The sequence below is a fragment of the Cyprinodon tularosa genome, unplaced genomic scaffold, assembly GCF_016077235.1.
Source record: "Cyprinodon tularosa strain WSP-4 unplaced genomic scaffold, ASM1607723v1 ctg243, whole genome shotgun sequence".
In the NCBI taxonomy this organism is placed as follows: domain Eukaryota; kingdom Metazoa; phylum Chordata; class Actinopteri; order Cyprinodontiformes; family Cyprinodontidae; genus Cyprinodon; species Cyprinodon tularosa.
In genome coordinates, this window is record NW_024038903.1 from 38519 (window position 1) to 55906 (window position 17388).

The 17388-nt window shown below is 40.5% G+C and overlaps 1 protein-coding gene across 2 annotated transcripts in view; it reads right to left on the bottom strand.

Annotated features, from left to right (window-relative positions):
• The window catches only part of lrrc6 (leucine rich repeat containing 6), a 54101-nt gene extending 36928 nt beyond the window's left edge, over window positions 1–17173 (bottom strand). For both annotated transcript variants that reach the window (XM_038287670.1, XM_038287671.1), the window contains exons 1-6: window positions 17056–17173; window positions 16354–16521; window positions 15802–15879; window positions 15391–15563; window positions 7033–7232; window positions 6738–6905 (exon numbers count right to left, since the gene is read on the bottom strand). In XM_038287670.1, the coding sequence (XP_038143598.1) occupies window positions 6738–6905; window positions 7033–7232; window positions 15391–15563; window positions 15802–15879; window positions 16354–16521; window positions 17056–17065 (797 nt within the window). In that variant the 5' untranslated portion in view covers window positions 17066–17173. The remainder of the gene's footprint in view (window positions 1–6737; window positions 6906–7032; window positions 7233–15390; window positions 15564–15801; window positions 15880–16353; window positions 16522–17055) is intronic.
• Between the last annotated feature and the right edge of the window lie 215 nt (window positions 17174–17388).

Consider the following 17388-nt stretch of genomic DNA (forward strand, 5'->3'; position numbering starts at 1 on the left):
TTATTCCTTGACACTTTTCCAAGGTCCACATAAGTGTGAAAAAACTTTTATATAATATTTTTACTGCTGTAACACCATTGTTCCCCATTGTGGGACAATAAAGGGATTTTCAATACTATTCTATTCTATCCTATTCTATACACAGTGTCTTACCAAAGTATTCGGCCCCCTTTAACTTTTTATCCTTTTGCCACATTTTAGGCTTCATGCATAAAAATTTCTTCTTCTTTTTTTTTTTTTTTGTTAGGAAACAACAAGTGGTGCAGAATTATGAAGTGGAACAAAATCTATTGGATATTTCAAACTTTTTTTAAGAAATAAACTCAAAATATGGTTTGATAATTAATCAGTTCCCTTGAGTTAATACTTTGTAGCACCACCTTTTGCTGCCTTTACAGCTGTAGGAGAGACTGACATTTTTTCCCATTCTTCCTGCAAAACAGTTGGAGCTCAGTGAGGTTTAATGGAGAGTGTTTGTGAACAACAGTTTTCAGTTCTTTCCATGGATTTTCTATTTAATTCAGGTCTGGACTTTGACTTGGTCATGCTAACACCAGGATATATTTATTTGTGAACCATTCCATTGTAGATTTAGCTTTATGTTCTGGATCATTTTCTTGTTGGAAGATAAATATCCATTTCAGTCTCAGATCTTTTGCAGACTCAACAGGTTTTCTTCCAGAATGTTCCTGTATTTGGCTGCATTCATATTCCCATCCATTTTAACCATCTTCCCTGTCCCTTCTGAGGAAAACCTGGCCCAAACCATGCTGCTGCCACCACCATGTTTGACAGTGGGGATGGTGTGTTCAGTGTGATGAGCTGTGTTGCTTTTACGCCAAACATATCATTTTTGTTCATTGTTGCTAAAAAGTTTGATTGTGGTTTCACCTAAATAGTAGCCTGACGTAGTCCGACTCTATTCTAGTCAGGATATGAGTTTGATACTGCTCCATAGAGCTGTGATTATGGGGCGTGTTTCAAACGAACCAGGAAAAAAAATGCCTCTGCACTCAATTGGATAGACCTACAACCAATAAGAGCAATGGACTGCGTGACATATGTTAAGCGAGGCATAGTTGTTGTCCACAAAAATCAAAGCGTGCAATTGCATGCCTATAATAAGAAGATGAGACTTGATCGTGTTTCTCTGTTCCTCTTTTAAAATTAATTTGCTGTCGATATCTGCTAGAACAGACCTAATAGCAGAATCTACTCACCTAAACTCTCCAGCGGCAGCCATTATTGTTGTCACCCAAGCGCGCATTGGTCACGTGGTTGATTACGTTACTGTTGGTCATCTGTCCATCATCGTATAAAGCCCGCCCTGACAATTTGATTGGATCGCCTGACAGTGGGCGATAATACTCGCGCTACTATGGAGCAGAGCCAGACCGAACTTCCCGACCTCAAACTTTGTGGGCGGGACTAAGTTCGAAATGGCACCCAGGCTACCTAAATAGAGCTCCTTCTTCCAGATGTTTGCTGTGTCTCCCTGGAGGCTTGTGCCAAACCTCAAATGAGACTTTTTATGAATATCTTTAACAAATGTCTTTCCTCCATAAAGGCCAGATTTGTGCAGTATATGACTGATTGTTGTCCTATGGACAGAGTCTCCCACCTCAGCTGTAGATCTCTGCAGTTTATCCAGAGGAATAATCGGCCTCTTGGCTGCATCTTTGATCAGTCTTCTCCTTGTTTAAGCTGAAAGTTTAGAGGAACGGCCGCCGGGTCTTCTTTCAAAATTGTCACTTGCACAGTGTTCCTTGGGATGTTTAGAGCGCGGGGAATCTCTTTTCTATCCAAATCCAACTTCAAACTTCTCTGCAACACATTGAACCTGCCCGGTTTGTTCCTTGTTCTTCATTTTGCTCTCTGCGCTTTAAACAAACCTCTGAGACAGAGCAGTTGCATTTATACGGTGACTTGATTACACGCAGGTGGATTCTATTTATCATCATAAGCTATTTAGGTCAACATTGGATCATTCAGAGATCCTCTCTGAACTTCTGAAGAGAGTTTGCTGCACTGACAGTAAAGGGGCTTATTCATTTTGGATGCCTCACTCCTCAGTTTTTAGTTGTTAAAAAAATGTCAATATCCAATAACTTTTGTTCCACTTGATGATTGTGTTCCACTTCTTGTTGATTCTTGACAAAGAATTATAATTTTATATATTTACCTTTGATGCCTGAAATTAGGCAACAGGTTGAAAAGTTCAAGGGGGCTGAATACTACCTACTATAAATTTTTGTGCATGTCTGGTCTGACCTTGAGATCCAGTGAGGGTTTCTGAAGGCCTTCTGTATTTATTATCAGTCTGCGGATGTTTTTCTCATCAGGCTTATTTGTGTGGCCTTTAATCATGGCTACACACCCGCCTCTGTGACACGTGAATCACAGAACAAAAGAGTAAAGATGACACAATGAAAATAAAAGTGAGGCTGCAAATGGCGACTAGATAACCCTGTAGCCAAAGACATGGCATTGAACTCGGAGGGGTCTAACAGGTGTTCTGCTATTTGTTGTTAACAATATGGTTCCCCTGTCAATGATTACAAATCATGTAAATAAATATAAAATATCAGGGAGAAGCTGGAAATCAGATATAATGAGGTGAAACATTTGTCTGATTAATTGTTCAGTGGGGCTTAAAGACTGACATAGTCTGAATCTATACATGCCAAGATTAAAGCACGTAGACTATTAATGCCTGAAACATTTGAAAGATTTGTTGTGAAGTAATGAAAGAGAAAGGTTTGTTGGTGTGTTGAACCAGACTATCAAGGGATTCTAGACAGAAATGTGTTGCCCAGTGTCAGAAAGCTTGGTTTTAGTCAAAGGTCATGGTTCTTCAACAGGAAAATGACCAAAAACGCAAATCTGAAAACTATTCTGCAGTGACCTTCCATTAACCCTGACCTAAATCCTATTCAGCAATGTAGCAATGTCAGTGTAGTGGAAAAAATATGTTAAACAATATTTGTAATCCATCATAACAGAAATAGTAATATTGGAAATGGATGTTGGGCCAAATGTTCAATCAGCGCATAACCGTGAGATTACTGTGGAAGAGGGATTGCTGTAAAGTCACCCCACTATGCAATGGCTGAGATCTCTTTAACAAATGACTTTATCCATCAATGATCCATTGACTTTGACAGCATCGTTTTATTAGAAAGTCTGAACTGACCTTTATACATCACAATCAGAGTTACAGTAAATGACTAGAATAATGGAGTTAATGTGAACTAAAATCTGGTGCTGATGTTACAAATGGAAGACAGACAAAAAAATCACAACATAGAAGGTTTAAATGAGCACTAGAGAGAGAGAGAGAGAGAGAGAGAGAGAGAGAGAAAGAGATTTAAAAGAAACTACACTTGTAATAGAAAATCATCAAACATGTCAAAAGTAATTTGTCATATAAATTTATCTCGAACTATAATGGCCCTGCTGAGGGGTCTGAGTGCTTCAGTATCAATGAGCTCATCTTATCATCCATCGTTACTGCTGACTATAATAAGTGATTGAAGAGTTAAAACCTAAACTAGTTGTCATAGATTCATTACATTTTCCCTCTGCTTATACATACAGCAGAGGCTGATCACTTTAACTTAGAACTCAGGGGTTTGGGGGTGTTTGGCTGTATTATCCAGTATGGGAACTCGGCTTGGTACGGAAATTTCTCAGCAGTTAAAAGCAAAGCTCGGGCTGGTGAAGACAGTCATTATGGATTTAAGGAGGACAGAAAACTCTTTCCTGCAGACAATGTATAAACAGAAGGTTCTTAGACAAGCACAGTGAGCTTTGATGGAACCCTCCCACATGCTGTAGCCAGAGTACGAACTACTACCATCTGTTAAACAATACATAGTTCCTAGATGTAGGCCCAATCAGCTCAAAATTCCTTTGTTCCCACATCAATTAGGGTCTGGGAAATTTTGAGGGATTATGCATTAATGTTATGGTGTCTTCATTATTCATTGCTTTTTGTTATTTAATGTGTTGTCAGTATTCTTCTCACACACTCAGTTTTCTGCTGTGAAAACTGAGTGTGTGCAATATGATGTGTACTGGGGATATTTACAATATGTGAGTTATTTGATTAATGGTGACTCATCAAATCTGGGCTCTACTGTCCAAACTTCCAGAAAACTGTAAAAGTGCGTAAAGCCTGAGTTCTTTTAAATCAAGACTAAAACACATTTGTTTAGGAATTCCTTCGACTGTTCTGGTTGAACAGTTCAACTGAAACATCATTACTTCAACTTTCTTATTTTCTTTAGTCCAACTGTTTTTAATGTTCTTTTTTGTTTCTGCATTTTTTATTTCATTTATTTATTTATTTGTTTTTTCCTACTTATTTTGATTCTGTTTTATTTTCCTGCATTTTAATTATGTAAGGCACATTGCATTGTCTTTGTAGTGAATTGTGCTATAGAAATAAATTTGCCTTGCCTTGCCTTGCCTTACTGATTTTGGTTTTTCATAGCTGTAGAGTTGATTAAACTAACTCACTGTGGCTTTGATGAAACCAAGAACAGAGTTTCCAACCTCAGCCTAGATCAATTCATAGTTTGATTCTGCATTACCTTGCTTTGTTAAATGGGCCTCAGAATCTCTGACAAGTCGAATTTCTTAGCTAAACCCAGTCAGATAAAATTTCTCTTGAATGTTTTAATTCCTTTTTTTCCTCAAATCATTAAGAGAAAGAAATAAGTGCAACTAATAATAAATCAAGTAAGTTATCATTTGGACTGGTTTTAAATTATTATGTTTCATAAATAAATAAAACTTCCCCTTTTTTATTCATGAAATGTGCAATTCAGTCAATGTCATTAAGAATTTCTTCTCTGCTCATTTTTAACTTTCTTAACTCACCTTCAAACAAATCCCTTCCTCAACTTTTGATCTACGTCTAAATCAAGCGGTCCTGGACGGAATCAAAGGAAACATCCTTTCATGGTCCCAGCGAGCTGCAACAGAACTCAGAGTCCTGTGCTGAGGCGTTAAATCTCTGTTCAGCCTTTCTGTCTGACGCCTCCGTCAGTCTAAACTAAATCCCTACTTCCAGCTGACCCTGCTTTTCTCTATGGACCCCACGTCACTGGAATGGTTAAAGAACCGCCTGTTAATTAAGCTCCTCATTAACCTGAACAGACTCAGACAAAAGATTCTTCTTTTAATCCCATCTGCTGACGTCAGATTAATGTCTGTCATCTCTTCATGTTTTGCCTTTTATCAACTTTTCTTATTCTTCATGGAAAACACATTGAGAGTTCAACGTCAAAAAACTCAAAATCCTTTTGCCATGAATTAAAATCTGATCACAAAGCCATTTCTAAGGATACAACCCCACAGAAACACATTGAGATCCATTATCCAAGAGAGCATCAGCCATTCATCCAAGAGGTCCCACAGGAACCAGAGAAAGCATTTAAAACACTCACATCAGTTAAGGTCAGAGTTCATGATTCAACAGCATATTCAAGACAAAATGGCCAAATGACCTCTACGGTAGGCATCTAAACGAGAACCAGAAAGAACTGGAAGGCCTGGTTTGTTTTAGGAACTGATGAGATCAAAGAGGACCCTTTAGAAAGTCTTTCATCTGGAAATGTCATCAAGCCAACAGTCAAACACGGTGGTCGTAATATTATGGTTTGGGCCTCGGCTGACCTGCAGTTGTTGATGGAACTGTGGATTCTGTCATGCAGGACCTTGAGCTCAGGCATAAGACGTGCTGAAGAGCAGCAGGTCCCATTCAAGCTCAAATGAAACAAACTGAAGGTTTAAGGGTGAAAATTTGGACATGATTCCTATTGAGCTGTGCTGGCAAAACATGAAACCAGCTGTGTATCCTGAAAAAGCTAATGTGATAGAAGCCTAAGAGTCCTGAAAAAAGGAGGACAATTATTATATATATATATATATATATATATATATATATACATATATATACGTATATATATATAATATATATATATAATATTAGAAAACGATGGATCAGTGATGTTACTGAAACAAAAAACAGTAGAATGAGAACAGTAAACTCATTTATAATTAACCAATAGGCCAATATTTAATTCTAAACAGAAGAATATTCTACAGTTAAATTTTTTTAAAAGTCATAAATTAGAAGAAACTTGATCATAAAAAGTTTTTCACTCAGCTGCTGTATCTGTGATGCGGTTCACTGTGCAGGACTGATAGAAATGCAGAAGCGAACTAAATGATGTTGAGGAAGGCTGGAGCGGAAAAATCGGAGGTCCATCACAGGAGGCAGGAGTTAAACTAATAGTTGGGTTGGAGTTAATGGTAGCTATGGTAACTGCAGCATCCTGACCTGAATATGCCATGAGTTCAGTGTTCTCTTGTTTCTGGCTGCAGTTATCAGGGTTTCGGCTCAGGTGATGTTATAGCGACATCTTGTGATCAAGATCCTGAACAGCAGTCAGAGAGACCAAAGACCACCACTACTGATGCTGAGACACTCTCTGATGTTGGTTTCTGTTTATAGGATAGGTTTATATGAACACACACATTTAACTATTATATACATATTATGCTTAATGATTTTATTTCTTGTTTTTATTAAGGATGTTTAATTATTTTGTTTTTAATAGATTGTGCAAGAAACACAATCTGAAAGGAAAATATTTAGGATTTTTTTGAATAATTCTAACTGTGAAAGTTCAAAATCTTTGGATTTGAAGCAGGACTCAGAGACTTACTTCCTGTTTGTATTTCTCTTCTCCTCCAGGTGCCGATGAGCCTCCAGACGAGACTCGGGGGTGAAAGCACAGGGTGTGTGCCAGAACTCTCGCTCCTGCTCTTCTTCCTCCTCCTCTGGGCTCCTCGGGTTCTCCTTCAGTTCCTGGTTCTCCTTGTTATCCTGTGAGCTGAGAAGGAAAACTCAAGGTTGAGATCTTTAACTCGTCCAGACTAGCTTCAAATTCAGCCTCAGGAGCTAAAACTAACTTATAGTAAACCTTTGCTGCAGCAGTAAATCTAGAACTCTGAGCTCACCCTGGGTTGTTGATATCTGTGTACCAGCGCCCATCGTAGCCAGGTTTCTTCTCTTTCTTCCTTTGTTCCTCCTGCTCTCTCTGCTCCTCTTTTCTCCTCAGGTACTCGGTTTCCTGCTCTCTGATTCGTCTCCTCACCTGCTCCAGGCCCTGTGAGGCTCTGATCCGCTCTGATCGGCTGATCTCCATCCCGTCCAGCCACTGGTGACACAGACACAGAAGAAAGTCTCACACCAGAAACTAGAGGTGCCAATTAACTAAAAATAAATACTTTGTCACTTTTACTTAGATCTTTACTTAGATGTATGTATAATGATGTGATGTAACAGCTGCAACAAAAAAAAGACACCCCATCACTTTTTTCTGTAAAAAAAAAAAACTGTAATGGATGAAGACAGAGGGCTGGAAATGTTATGAATGGTGAATCAGATTCTGAGCCCAAGACAATTACCATCCATTTCATTTACATTTTTACATGCTGAAGTTTAATGATCCATTTTAATGATATTTGTTTCCATAATGCTGGGTATACCAAAACTGTATAGGGATTCAGCTGCTAAATCAATAGGATATCCTGTCTGAAATGTTCATGTAGATTGAGTCAGTCAACAGTAAGAAAATTAGGAAAATTAACTTACTTTGTGTACGTAAATTTTTTTACCATTTACGGCAAATAAAATAGTTTAACTTTTGCACTTAAGTATAATGGAGAACTTTTACTCAAGTAAAGAAATTCTAATTACTTTTACAGGTTGTTTTAAAAACAAAATTAATTGTGCTTTTACTTAGGTAAAGGAAAAGTTAAATGAATACAATAAATGTATATTTATACTCAAGGGCGTAGGTTTGATTTGAACTTTGGTAGGGACACTATTGGTCTGGTGTCATTGGTGCTATGTAATATGCATGCCCTTTTTTATGCTCGATGTGAGCATCCGTACTGATAAGAGGAATTCATTGTTAAAAGAGAAAAGCAACATTTGGCTCCATTAATAAAAATGTTATAAGCTCTACACTCATTAGATGCTGTTTATCAATGTTTGAAGTATCACCGGCTCTGATGAAAGTGGAATTAGAACCGTTTTTCACTTTGAAAACGGTTTCATTTGAACAACTAAGATAGAAGGTAAATACAGTATTTTCTTTTGAAGATATAGAATTGTGCAGAGTTAAACCCCACTCTAATATTTGTACCTACTATTCTCTCTCTGTATCAAGCAAAATAATACATCAGTGGTGTTCTGCATCTTTGGGTCTCCATTAGAGAACCGATCATGACAGAACACTGCGGCCAAACTCAAGGCCCAGCAGAACACCTCACCCGTCGTTTGTACGAGCAGGAAGCTCTTCTCCAAGGACAAACCCAAACGCTTCGTGAGTTATACCATCTTGTTGGATCTCATAATCAAATGCTACAGAGTTGCTCTAATTTTCTGAATGGAGCTAACGCCACATCCTCACAGCAACCTTTTCCGGGTCCAGTTCCTCTCCCGAGGTCACAACCTGTGATGTCATCAGAGTTCCGTCCTAGTCTCCCAGAAAAATTCTCTGGTAACATGAAAGATTGTAAGGGATTCCTATTCCAGTGCCGGCTGATTTTTCTGAACTCTCCTGGTTGTTTTTCTACAGATTACAAGAAGATAACGTTCATTCTCTCTCAGTTAACAGGAAGAGCTTTAGAATGGGCTCAGGCAAGATTTGCCATCGACGATGGTTTAAATTGCCGTTTTTCTGACTTCATTGCTGAATTTTCCCAGGTCTTTAACCAGGAGACAGACCAAACGATTGATTCCAGAGCTCTTTTCAACCTTAAACAAGGTAATTCTTCAGTGGCAGATTTTTCAATTAACTTCCGGGTAAAAGCGGCAGCTTCCGGATGGAACCAGAGCGCTCTCAAGGGAGCATTTTTCATGGCTTTAAATGAACAAATCAAAGATGAACTTGCTACGCTCGATGAACCAGCTTCCCTCGAAGATTTTATTCGTCTCTCCATCAGATTAGATAACAGAATTCGAGCCAGAAACAGCTCTAAGAAGCAAGGTAACTTTTCCTCTGCCTCTCATAACATGGCTGTTCTCTCTCCCTCTACAGAGCAGATGCCCACACAGAGATCTAAGCCCCAGTCTCTATCATTGCCTGTTCAAGCCTCTCATTCAGGCGAAAGGGATTATGAGCCTAAGCAGGTGGGACACACTAGGCTCTCTCCTGAGGAGAGACAGAGGCGTTTTCTAGGAAAACTTTGTATCTACTGTGGTGAGAGTGGTCATTTTATCGCCTCCTGCCCGGCAAAATCAAAAGCCGGGGCCCGCCAGAGGATATGAGGAGTCTGGCGGGCCATATAAATTCGACTAAATCTCCTCGACTGTTGCTGCCTGCCACCCTTTTTTGTAATAACCAGAGTCTCTCTTTCTCCGCCTTCATCGACTCAGGCTGTGAGCGTAATCTAATCGACTCAGACCTCGTCCAGCAGCTCCAGATTCAAACCGTTCCCCTGTCTCAGCCTCTCAGTGTGTCCGCCATTGACGGAAAGAGACTTCATCGTGTTACCCACCAAACCCAGTCCCTCGAGCTACTTTTGTCAGGTAACCACCGAGAAACTATCACCTTCTTTGTGTTTCCCTCTGCATGTTCCCCCCTGGTCCTCGGATTTGAGTGGTTGGAGAAACATAACCCTCACATAAATTGGACCAAACGTCTCCTGGAATCATGGTCTACTACGTGCCACGGAACATGCCTTCGTTCTGCTGCCCCTATGTTGGGGCCTCCTAGAGGTGGGGGGGAGATGGACTCTCCTGACCTTTCTTCGGTTCCCTCTGAGTACCACGACTTAGCCCCCGTCTTCAGTAAGGTCAGTGCGACGTCCCTACCTCCACATAGACCATACGATTGTGCCATAGAACTTTTACCTGGTGCTCCTCTTCCAAGCAGCAGACTGTATAACATTTCCAAACCAGAAAGAGAGACAATGGAAAAATACATCAACGAATCATTGGCTGCTGGAATAATCCGTCCTTCATCCTCTCCCCTGGGCGCCGGTTTCTTCTTCGTGGGCAAGAAGGATGGTTCCCTGAGGCCATGCATTGACTATCGAGGTTTGAACCAAATTACTATTAAAAACAAATACCCACTGCCTCTTCTCGCCTCAGCCTTTGAACCAGTGCAGGGTGCAACTGTCTTTACCAAGCTGGATTTAAGAAACGCTTATCACCTCCTCAGAATACGAGAGGGTGATGAATGGAAGACTGCCTTTAAGACACCCTTGGGCCAATTTGAATACCTGGTGATGCCTTTTGGTCTGACTAACGCCCCAGCCTGTTTCCAAGCCCTTGTTAACGATGTTCTCAGAGATTTCCTCAACGTGTTTGTGTTTGTTTACATTGAGGACATTCTCATTTATTCCAAGGACCTCCATGAACACAAGAGACATGTCCGTCTCGTGCTACAGAGACTACTGGAGAATAAGCTGTTCGTGAAAGCCGAGAAATGCGAATTTCATCAGTCTTCAGTCACCTTTTTGGGGTTTGTGCTCGAGGGCGGCCAGGTAAGACCTTCTGAGGACAAGATCAAGGCAGTCCTAGATTGGCCAGTTCCTGAGAACCGAAAGCAACTACAGAGGTTTTTAGGTTTTGCTAACTTCTATCGTCGGTTCATAAGGAACTATAGCCAAACCGCCCTTCCATTAACCTCACTAACGTCTTCCAAACGAACTTTTCAGTGGACCCCCGAGGCCCAAGCTGCTTTCGAGAAATTAAAATCCATGTTTTCCAGAGCACCTGTACTAATTCAACCTGATCCTTCAAAACAATTCATCCTTGAGGTAGACGCTTCAGATTCCGGTGTTGGAGCTGTTCTTTCTCAGAAACTCGATTCAGATCAAAGAATACACCCTTGTGCCTTCTTTTCCCGTAAGCTCTCCTCAGCTGAACAAAATTATGATGTGGGTGATCGTGAGCTCCTGGCAATCAAACTGGCGTTGGAAGAATGGAGGTATTGGCTGGAGGGAGCTGAGCATCCGGTCCTTGTGTGGACTGACCACAAAAATCTGGCTCACATCCAGTCAACCAAACAGGCTAACCCTCGCCAATCCAGGTGGTCCATCTTTTTCTCCCGATTTAACCTTATTATCACCTACAGACCCGGATCCAAGAACGTGAAGCCCGATTCTCTCTCTCGTCTCTACTCCGTCGATCACCCTGAGACACCTGAGCCTGTTCTCCCAGCCTCATGCACCGTAGGAGTGGTCAACTGGGAGATAACGGACCTAATCAACTCAGCCCTAGCCACCGAACCAGATCCAGGTACCGGTCCGTCTAATCGCACATATGTCCCTTCTTCTGTCAGGTCCCGTCTGATCCAGTGGATGCATGCCGCAAAATTCTCCGCTCATCCAGGAGTTAGTAGGACTGTCGCTCTAATCTCCAGGTGCTTCTGGTGGCCTACGCTCCATCGAGACGTTAAAGAGTATGTGTTGGCCTGTCCCACATGTGCTCGTAACAAGGCCTCACATCAACCTCCTTCTGGTCTCCTTCAACCACTACCTGTTCCCTCGCGTCCATGGTCCCACATAGCCATTGATTTCGTCACCGGTCTCCCTGTCTCCCGAGGTATGTCCACCATACTAACCATTGTCGACCGTTTCTCTAAGTCTTGCCATCTAGTTCCCCTGAGAAAACTTCCCACGGCCTTCCAGACAGCCCAGCTTCTAATTAAACATGTTTTCCGGCTTCATGGCATCCCCCAGGAGATTCTATCGGACAGAGGTCCCCAATTCATATCCCAGGTATGGAAGGCTTTTTGTTCTGCTCTCGGCTGCAAACCATCTCTCACCTCAGGTTACCATCCTCAAACGAATGGCCAGACCGAGCGTATGAACCAGCATCTGGAATCCACCCTCCGCTGTCTAACATCAAATAACCCGGTGGATTGGAGCCAATACCTTCCATGGATAGAATATGCCCACAACTCTCTCCGTTCCGCATCCACTGGACAGTCTCCATTCCAGGTCAGTCTCGGATATCAACCACCTCTTTTCCCCGCAGATGAGAGAGAGATATCGGTGCTATCCGTGAACCAACATATCCGCCGCTGCCGGAGGATTTGGAGGGAGACCATTGCCACACTCAACCAGTCCTCTGAGTCGGTCAAGCGTTTCGCTGACGCCAAGAGACGCCCCGCCCCTGAGTATTCTGTGGGCCAGGAAGTGTGGCTTTCCACTCGAGACATCCCCCTCAAGGGGATGTCTCGAAAACTTTCCCCGAGATTCATAGGCCCATTCAAGATTTCACGTATTATCAACCCATCAGCTGTCCGTCTCCAACTTCCTCCTTCCCTCCGAATCCATCCGACCTTCCACGTCTCCCAGATCAAGCCTGTTTCCTCGAGCCCTCTGTGTAATATGCATGCCCTTTTTTATGCTCGATGTGAGCATCCGTACTGATAAGAGGAATTCATTGTTAAAAGAGAAAAGCAACATTTGGCTCCATTAATAAAAATGTTATAAGCTCTACACTCATTAGATGCTGTTTATCAATGTTTGAAGTATCACCGGCTCTGATGAATGTGGAATTAGAACCGTTTTTCACTTTGAAAACGGTTTCATTTGAACAACTAAGATAGAAGGTAAATACAGTATTTTCTTTTGAAGATATAGAATTGTGCAGAGTTAAACCCCACTCTAATATTTGTACCTACTATTCTCTCTCTGTATCAAGCAAAATAATACATTCATTAAAATATTAACTTCACTATAAAAGTTGAACATCTGGGCTGTAGTTACTCTGTGTAGCCAATTACATGTATTTCATCTGGGGCTGAAAAAATGAATCATATTAATTGATTATTTCAATAATCGTCAACTACGGTAATTTAGTATGTAATTCATCATTAACTGGAGTATAGAGACTTTAAAAGATACAGTAATATAAATGTAAAATGTGCCTTTCTCCACAGAGCAACCCACTTAGATCAGTTATTATATCAAAATTGTAAAAATAAAAACAAAAAAATGAAAACAGTAATATCAACTAAATATCGGTAAAAAGGAAACCCTCACATTTTCTTTTTTAGTTGGCTGTGGCTAAGAATCAGAAATGTTGATGGCTTACAGCCTTTATTTGCCCATTTTTCCAGCAGTCTTCAGAACTCCTGCTGACTCAGAATATTTCGTTTTATAAAAGAAAAAAAAAGGTTTTTGTTTTTTAGTGTACATGATATTCATTTTTTTTTTTTATTGGGTGTTGGGAGCTGGAGAAAGTTCCATCTTTCTCCAGCAGAGTCCGCCGTGGATCCTCTGAGGGAGCCTCCTGCACAGGTGCAGCTCATCAGATCATCAGAGGATCCACTACATAAGCTGTCTTCAGACCTTGCCTCAACGCCGCAGTGTTGTTCCAGTTGGTCAGCGCTAAAGCCTTGATCTCAGTGATTATCTCCATGACTCTAATCCCTAGTTGGATTCTAACTTCTGTTTCTGTGCCTCTAGGAAACTCGTGCTTCCCCCGTGAAAGCTCTGGAAGAGCTAACCTGCCGAGCCGACCCTCAGAGCCAAACCCTGAAGATCCTCAGACAACCTCCAAGCAGCTCTGGGCTAGAGCTGGGAAACCAATGCCAAGGTCTGCTCTAACTAGTCGTAAGACGCTGAAGCAGCTAACGGACTCTGCTACTAAATCCTTCTCCAGAACCAACAGTGACTCTCCCAAAGAGAACCTCAAGAACCCTCAAGGTACTATCTATGCTTCATTGGAAACCAAACCCCGTCAACAGTCCTTAACTGAGCTGTCTCTCACGCAGACTCCGGTGAAACCAGAATCCAGGCCCGAACCAGCATTCTGCAAATTCAGTGTGATTGTGCTAATAAACTTGTTAAACTTTTCATCCTGTGTCCGTCAGTGGTGTTCTGCATCTTTGGGTCTCCATTAGAGAACCGATCATGACATTGGGACTAGTTTTGTAGCCTAATATTAATTGTAGTAACCGCTGCATTCTAGTGTGAATAAATTTTCAATGTTGTGCTCCAAGCACACGCGGACTAGAAAACAGCCAATCGGAGAGAGAGAAGGCGGAACTTAAGGCAGAACAACCAATGAGAGTGGAGTTAAACAGCGCAGCACAGTTCCATGCGCTGCTACATGAAAGGGACACGAGAGACCAGGCAGAGGAGCTGCGAGAGGAAAAGAAGCCACTGCTGCAACAACTACTGCTGTAAATTATAAACATGTTGCTCACATCCAATTATTGGTAGGGACAATTAGGACGGTTCAAAATTTTGGTAGGGACATGTCCCCATGGTCCCTATGCAAACCTACGCCCATGTTTATACTTTTGCTCTACCAGGAAGCAAGGACCACACCTGTGCTTTAAATGGACTCCTTGATGCTAACAGGTTCACTGGGGCTGTGGGTATTTCCGAAAATCAATATTCATACTCTGAAAGTTGCCACAGTAAAAAGAATCTATAACCTGTAAACTGTAACTTTTTTGTTAGTTATTTAAAAAGGCGAAACTTCAGTTAGCTTTCGTGTTTTCGTTGCAAAATGCAGGAATTCCACATTTTAACATTGGCTTTTTATTTAGAGGCTAAACGTTCATTACTATACAAAAAAGAGATGCTGCCAATCAAGTTTTAATTTGATAATTTTGCTTGTTCTGTATAATGACATCAAAGCCATTTATTTCATTCTTATTGAAGTTTAAAGTTGACCTCCAAGTAATTAGCTGTAATCAGTGATCCGGAATGGGGGGCTCTAGAGGTTCATGAGCAAAGCACTAGCTTCTTGGAGTAACTGTAAAGGTTTGAGTTTTGAATTTTAGGCTGTTACTGTCGCTGAAACAGTGGGTATAAATGAAGATGACAGACTCCTTCAATAGGGGGAACAAGGTCTAAATAAAAACAGTATAATTATTAAAGGCAAAGCTGAGGATTTTTGAGAAAGACCCGCCCTCTCCACTTTGAAAACAAATAAGTGAAAATGGGGACGAGCACATCAGATGGCCTTATGTAAATATATAGCCAGAATGATTGAAAATTAGGAGAACCACTTATTTTGATGATCCACCAGGAAAAGAACATTCTCCACTATACCTTTAAGCAGGAAGTTTAAGATTTATAGTTTGTATTGCCTTTTCAAAGACACCACTATGTTCATATAAGTTGGGGAAAAAAGTTTCAAGATACTTTATAATTTAAAGTTTGGTCAAAGTAAAAGCAAAAGTTAAATGATTGAGTTATATTCTGAAACTTAAAAATTTGCTGAAGTTTGTTGTCTTAACATTTTTAGTTTTACCACACAGGCAAAATAACCAGTCAAAAGTAATCAAAAAGACAGTTTCATTGCTGAAAGTTCAGGAAGCTTGGTGAGCTAACCTTTAACTGAGGCAGCGCAGCCACCACATACTGCCTGTAGCCCTGGAACTCTGTGCAGGGATTCCCCACCAGGAAGAGTTCTCTCAGGTGGATGTTGTTTTTCAGGGAGTCAACACTGCTCAGGAGCCCCACAAAGTTCACTGTCAGATCCAGCTTCTGGAGACTCTCGCAGCCTGCAGGCAGGAAGGAAACAAACAGGGTATCCTGTTCAGAAAAGTGGTACAAAGGATGAAAAAATAGAAGCTCAGTAGGACAACATGATTCAATTAGGATTTTTTTGTTTTTTTTGTTTGCAGTGGCTGGTTTGTAATCAAAGCTGGGAACACTACTTCATGTTCATTTTAAAGTGAAATGAACAAGCTTCAGACACGAAACAAGCCAACAATTCCTGCTCTGGAACTGTGCACCGACCTTCAAGGTTTTCAACCACTTCGATGTTGTTTAAGGCCAGATTCAAATACTCCAGCTTCTTCAGGCGGCCCAGATTCTCTGCAACATCAAAGGGATCGAATTATAAAAGATTAAGCCCTGAGAACTCCTCAGAGCTCAATCATGGAGACCAGTCTGTGTGAAAACATCTAAATTATTGCTCAATAACTGCTGCCGTATTACAATGTCAGTCTCCAATGACTCCTATGATAAATACAGTTCTGGTTCACATGCATTTGGCATCATCTCATTAATTTATGGTTTTAAATCATTTATTTAAAAGCTATTTTACAATGGATGGATTTTTAAAAAACCAATAAGTTTGGATTTTCTCAAATTTAAAAGGGTTTCGGACACCCTTACTGGTATGATTTTAGTCTAAAAGTAGCTTTTACCTTAACCTAACTGTTCACATCCATCAACAAGCTCTTTTTGAGTTTTGGTTTCTATTAAAGAGGCCCTGCTCCCAAATGAACAGTTTAATGATAGTCATTATATTCTATCTGGTTTTATATGCAGATTGTGTAAAGATACCGATTTTTGGGATGAGGTTGTTCTGCAGATAGAGGATCCTCAGCTCCCTGCACCACCTGTCAATGTGTTCGATCTTCTCAATTTCCTGCTGGTGCAGAGAAACTTCCTCCAGGGTTAGGATCTCACAGTCGTTGTGCTCGGCCCGCCGACGGATCAGATCCTCTGTGACTAGATGTGAAAAAAACAAACAAGTTAAAAAGTTATGTTAAAGCCACAGGACTACCAACATTGATGAGCTTTTTTTTGTCTGATAAAAACAGTCAGGCTTCCTTTAATTTCACTTTAATATCAATCCCCATTAGACTGTTACAATATTTTATTATAAGTCCCAGTGCTTTTTAGATGACCACTGATATTTATAAATATGTTTCATTCATATTTCTGCACTTTAATCATAAAATGTGCTTGTTTTTTTAAAGCATCACACTTTAACATCTATGTTATTTAGGGCTCAGTTAACTTTGCTAATGCCTTTTTTTCCTTTAATTATTTTAAGGTATTCATTTGTATTATCATATTAGCTCACTAGCATTTCTTAGCCATTCGTTTACAGTGAACGGAGACAAGCTGTTAAAAAGAAACAAACTAAACTACAGACAACATGTAAAGAAAAGTAAACCGTAATATTTAAACGGAATTTAAGGTCAGGTTAATTAAATCTTCATGTTTCCATTAAATTGCGGTATCTTTATTTAATCTTACTGTAAACCATCTCCGTCTCTGTCGTTGTAGCACGTTGCCGTGGAAACGGACTCTTTGCTATGTTTAAGACCAGTAGGAAATTTTACAGTTTCAGAAGTTAAATGGGTTTTTCCTTTAGAACTTGAACACTGAAACCAAAACTGCCAAAATGAAATACTGAAAGAGAAGGTAGAGCAGTATAACAAGATTTTTTCAGGGCTTTAAATGCAACAAAATATTACCATCCCCAATCCATTGCTGATTAAGAAGACACGCACACAAAAATAAAAATAGGCTACTTCCGTTGTTATCTTTAACTGATAAAAACAGTCACTTATTGTCATGATCCTTTAT